Genomic DNA, 5785 nt, shown 5'->3' on the forward strand with positions numbered 1-5785 from the left:
ATTCTATGAATTTCTTTATTCCATCCTTAATTTCTTCTGTAACCCAGTAGTTTTTCAGCAAACTGTTGTTCAGTTTCCATGTGTTTGACCTTTTGTCCTTGCTTTTTCTTTGCTGATTTCTACTTTTATGGCTTTATGGTCAGAAAAGATGCTTTGTAATATTTCAATGCTTTGGATTTTGTTAAGGCTTGCTTTATGGCATAATATGTGGTCTATTCTGGAGAATATTCCAGGTGGGTTGGAAAAGAAAGTATACTTGGCTGCTGTTGGGTGAAGTGTTCAGTATATGTCTATGAGATCAAGTTGGTTGATTGTAGCATTTAGATCTTCCGTGTCTTTGCTGAGCTTCTATCTGGATGTTCTGTCCATCCCCAAAAGTGCTGTGTTGAAGTCTCCTACTACTATTGTGGAGCTGTCTATCTCTCTTTTCAATGCTGTTACAGTTTGTTTTATGTATTTTGGAGCCCTGTCATTGGGTGCATAAATATTTATTATAGTTATGTCCTCCTGGTGTATTAACCCTTTAATCATTATACAGTGTCCTTCCTTATCCTTTGTGATGGATTTTACTTTAAAGTCTATTTTGTTAGAGATTAATATTGCCACTCCTGCTCTTTTTTGAGTGTTGTTTGCTTAATATATTTTTTTCCATCCTTTGAGTTTCAGTTTGTTTGTGTCTTTAAGTCTAAGGTGTGTCTCTTGTAGGCAGCATATAGATGGATTGTGCTTTTTTAATCCAATCTGCCACTGTCTCTTTATTGGTATACTTAGTCCATTTACATTCAGTGTAATTATTGATAGGTAGGAGTTTAGTGCTGTCATTTTGATGTCTTTCTTTGTGTGTTGTTCACAGTTTCCTTTTTCCATTTAATTTTCTGTGCTGAGTCGTTTTTCTTTATGTATTTTCTTTTCGTCTTTTTCATTATTGTTGATTTGTGTTTGCTGAGTCTTTATATTTTTCTAGTTTTTTATTTTGACTTGCAGGATTATTAGTTTCCTTTGTGGTTACCTTAATATTTATCCCTATTTTTCTAAGTTTATACCAGTCTCTTATTTCTTTATATTGCCTTGACTTCCTCTCCATATGAAAAATCTATGTCTACATTTTTTAAGTCCTTCTTTTTTGTTCTAATGTTGTCATCTTTACATATTGACATCTGTTTCTGTATTTTCAGTGTTTTAGCTTTGATTTACTTTTGTGACTTCCCTATCTGGGTTGATATCTGGTTGCTCTGTCCTGTGTTCTCGTCTTGGGTTGTTATCTGATGTTACTGATTTTCTAACCAGAGGACTCCCTTCAGTATTTTTTGTAATTTTGGTTTGGTTTTTGCAAAGTCCCTAAACATCTGTTCTTCTGGTAATGCCCTAATTTTGCCATCATATTCGAGAGACAGTTTTGCTGGATATATAATACTTGGCTGGCAGTTTTGTTTTGTTTTTTTTTTTTTCCTTCAAGGCTTTATATATGTCATCTCATTGCCTTCTTGCCTGCATGGTTTCTGCTGAGTAGTCCAAGCTTATTCTTATTTACTCTCCTTTGTAGATGACTTTTCGTTTGTCCCTCACCACTCTTAAATTTCTCTCTTTATCTTTGGTTTTGGCAAGTCTGATGATAATATGTCTTGGTGACTTTCTTTTGGGATCTACTTTATGTGTGGTTCGATGAGCATTTTGGATAGATATCTTGTCATCTTTCATGACATCAGAGAAGTTTTCTGCCAACAAATCTTCAACAATTCTCTCTGTATTTTCTGTTACCCCCCACCACCATTCTGGAACTCCATTCACTTGTAGCTTATTCCTCTAGATAGAGTCCTACATAATTCTTAGGGTTTCTTCTTTTTTAAGCCTTTTATCCGATTTTTCCTCAAATAAGTTGGTGTCAAGTGCTTTATCTTCCATCTCACTAATTCTGACTTCCATTGCCTCAGTTCTGCTCCTGCTCCTATGACTTTCTATTGAGTTTTCTAATTCTGAAATTTTATTGTTAATCTTCTGGATTTCTGATTGCTGTCTCTAAGGATTCTTGCAGCCTGTTAAATTTGTCATTATGCTCTTCTCTAATCTTTTTAATTTATTGCGTGTTCTACATTTTGCTTAATTTCCTTCCTAATTTCTTGAAGAGTTCTGTATATTAATCTTTTGTATTCTGCCTCCGGTAATTCCAAGAAATTTTCCTCCTCTGGAAAATTTCTAAATTCTTTATTTTGAGAGCTTGCCTCTTTATGTGACTTGATATTGACTGTTGTCTCCGAGCCATCAATAAGTTATTATATTTATTTATTTTATGTTTGCTTACTGTGTACTAGCTTCTTGTTTTGATATGCCCAAATAGGCTGCTCGTATGAGCTAGTTTGATTATTGGCACCTTTGAGGCTCTAACGTCCTGTCACCAGGTGGTTAGATCTGTTACTAGGTATGTGAGCTCAGGAGTCTGCCCGCTCCTCCTGTATGGATTCAGCACAGGTGCCCAAGTAGGTAGCCTCCAAGTGTGTGGTGTAGGCTCTCACAGTCCTAGACAGGCATGGGTGATTGGTGTAGGCACATCTGGCTGCAGCAGGGGGACACACTCTGAGCAAGGTGGTGGGCTGACGGCCGCCCCTGAGTGTCCAGGGGTACGGTGTGTCCCTGTTCCCTACAGCGTGTAGGTGGGTGGGTTTTGCAGCCAGAGTATGAGTACCTAATTCTGTTGGCTGTAAGGACTGGGGGGTACCTCTTATTCATGGGCCCCTCTCGCAGGTGGCTAGGTGGCGTGGGGAGCCACCAGTCCCCAGGCCCCTGATGTGGGTAGGTGAAGACCCTGATTAATGGGCAGAGTGGTGTCAAATGTCAAGAACCTGCCACTTCATAGCTGAAACAGTTGAAGTTAGAGTTCCGGTATATACCCTGTTGTACTGCGGTAATGAGGCCCGACACTGCTGAGATGGGCCCACACAAGTCTCTGCAGGCGGAAAGGCACTCAGAGTCCATGGATCCCTTATGCCTATACCTAGGCAAAGGAGCTGTGCCTACCCTGGGCTCCTGGCTTAGGGGAGCTGGCAGTTTATTTTTTTCCGTTTGTTAATTTATTCACTCTCCCAGGCAGGGAGAATGGCTCCTGGCGTGTGACAGGTCCTACTTCCCGCCTAGGGGACTCAGCAATTGCTGAAGCCAGTCCAGGACCCAGTGAGGAGCAGGGAGCAGGGAGCTAAATGGGAGAAAGGTTTTTCCCTAAGGGGGTGTTTTTTATCTGCACGGTAAGCCATATGCAAATGCTTATCTTTCGCTGATGAAGGCTGCTTCTCACTGGTTCTTGGTGGCCGTGTAGGCTCTCTGGCGGTGGGTCTCTCCCGGCGTGGAAAACGCGGCCCCCAAGCACCGTCGCTTGCCTGCCTCACCACTCACCCATGAGCTGCTCATGCCTGAAGGGCTCAGGCTCTCGCTGGGTCAGGTCTGGCAACTCCTCGCTCCTTCTGAACCATCTCCTCCTCCCCCTGCCACTCAGTCTGGTTCCTCAACTCTGCCTTTGATGTTCAGGGCTCCCAGATTGCCATATATAATCAAATCACTTGTCTTTTCAGGTCTTTGTTGTATGAGGGTCCACCGGAAGCATTTGACTACCCTACCATCTTGGCCCCGCCTCAGAAATTCTTTCTGACCAAGACTCTACCATGTGATCTTGGGTAATTCACTTTGATTTGTTTTCTTGCATGAATAAAATGAGGGGCTGTGAATAGATTAGGCAGATAATGGGCAAATGAGCTGCATTCCTCCCCCTCACTGCAATCACTTCTCTCCTTCCCTGAGTATGCCTTCAGCACCCTTCTCAACACACACCTCAAATCAGCCACTACAAATTAATTAGAGATTAAATATATCACCCATAGTTGGACTCAATGATCTATAATACTGAGTCCAAGTCCAATATTCAGATAATGTAGAGCCCTATATTTCTGCATGGGCCAATAAACATCATGATAAAAGGAGAAAAAAAACTGAAGTTGTCAACTATTTCATTCTACTTGGATCAACAATCAATGTCCATAGAAACAGCAGTAAAGAAATCAAATGACATATTTGCATTTGGAAAATACGCTGCAAAAGATCTCCTTAAAGTTTTAAAAAGCAAAGATGTCACTTTGATGATTAAGGTGCACCTGACCTGACTAAGGTGCCATGGTGTTTTCAATCACCTCATATGGGTTCAAAAGTTGGATAATGAAAAAGAAGAAGGATTGATGCATTTAAATTGTGCTGTTGGTGAAGAATATTGAATGTACTGGGGACTGCCAGAAGAATGAACAAATCAATTTAGAAGAAATATGACCAGAATGTTCCTTAGAACCAAGGGTGGTGAGACTTCATCCAGCTTACTTTGGACACTTTATCAGGAAAGACCAATCACTGGAGAAGGATATCATGTGTGATCAAGTAGAGGGTCAGGAAAAATGAAGGAACCCTTCAATGAGATGGATTGTCACAACAGGCACAACAATGGGCTCAAACATATCAATGGTTATGAAGATGATGCAGTACCAGGCAACATTTTGTTCTGTTATACCCAAGGTCACCATGAGTTGGAGCCATCTCCATTACACCTATCAATGACAACAACATATTTCGGCTGATAACAGCCCCATTTAGGAATTCGTAGCAGCCTGGTGAAAACAACCAAGGACAACCACTTTGATCTGACTATCATCACCTGTGCTGAAAGAACAATGTTGCCCTACTTCCTCCCTATTTTCAGAGAGATTGGCCATTCTAAATTCCACAGTTAGAAAATGTTATCTCGGAAATATGTAAGGGCATTGTTGAACATGGAGTTAGTGATCCTATGGCCTAATAAGAATCTCCTATGGCTTGGGGATCAGACAGACCTGAATTCAAATCCTATACTCAATATTTTCCAGCTGTGTGGACTTGGGTGACTCCTCTAAGCATTAATTTCCTCTTCTGCAAAATGTAGTCAGTAGTTATCTCAGCAGGACTGTTGGGAGAATTAATGAGAGGCTGTAGAAAAAGCTCAGAGGTTAGCTCAGAATAGGAGCTCCATAAATGGAAGCCATCACCACCATTGCTCAATACCATCCAACTTACGTTTCACGTACAGGCGGCCTATAACCTTAGCAGTTCCATATCTGTTGGACACTTCACATACATAGCTGCCTGAGTCTGAGGGACGTGTATTCTCAATGAGAAGCCCTGTCACAGTCTTCTGGAACCTTCCAGAGAGCTCCAGAGGCATGTTGTCCTTTAGCCAGCGGTAATCTGGCTCAGGGTGCCCAAGCGCTTTGCAAGGCAGCTCCACGCGCTGCCCTGCCATGGCTTTGCGATGATCGAACCCATCCAGTATGGATGGGGCTGAGTTCGCTGGATCTGAAGAAGAAAGAAAAACTCTTAGAGGCAGTGAATGAGAAGTTGAAGTGGTCATTAGGAATTCTAAGGCTTCATGTATAATTTAAATTCTATACATCATAGCAACGACTGATATACAGATCTTTAAGATTTTGTATAGAACAGAAACGAAGAGCTCTACTCATACACATTACTTCCACTTAAAACTCTACAAAAGGTTGAAGATTGGTAAGAGCTTCTGCTTCTCATAAATCCAGAATCATCATGTCTCAATAGGAGTCCTCAGCTCAGACCAAGAGTTGGATTTTCTTATCATAACTTGTGTGAAAAAAAAAAAGAAACTGATAGAAGAAAATCCAACACCTCTACAACAAAAAGACAAATAATCCTATTAAAAAATGGGCAAAGGAAAGGAACAGACACTTCACCAAAGAAGACATTCAAATGG

General features: G+C 41.0%; 1 protein-coding gene across 1 annotated transcript in view; it reads right to left on the bottom strand.

Annotated features, from left to right (window-relative positions):
- The window catches only part of DSCAM (DS cell adhesion molecule), a 987413-nt gene that overhangs the window by 376749 nt on the left and 604879 nt on the right, over positions 1-5785 (bottom strand). Inside the window, exon 6 of the mRNA XM_012558972.1 lies at positions 5080-5358. Within this exon, the coding sequence (XP_012414426.1) occupies positions 5080-5358 (279 nt within the window). The remainder of the gene's footprint in view (positions 1-5079; positions 5359-5785) is intronic.

This window comes from Trichechus manatus, unplaced genomic scaffold (genome assembly GCF_000243295.1).
Source record: "Trichechus manatus latirostris isolate Lorelei unplaced genomic scaffold, TriManLat1.0 scaffold00202, whole genome shotgun sequence".
Classification (NCBI taxonomy): Eukaryota; Metazoa; Chordata; class Mammalia; order Sirenia; family Trichechidae; genus Trichechus; species Trichechus manatus.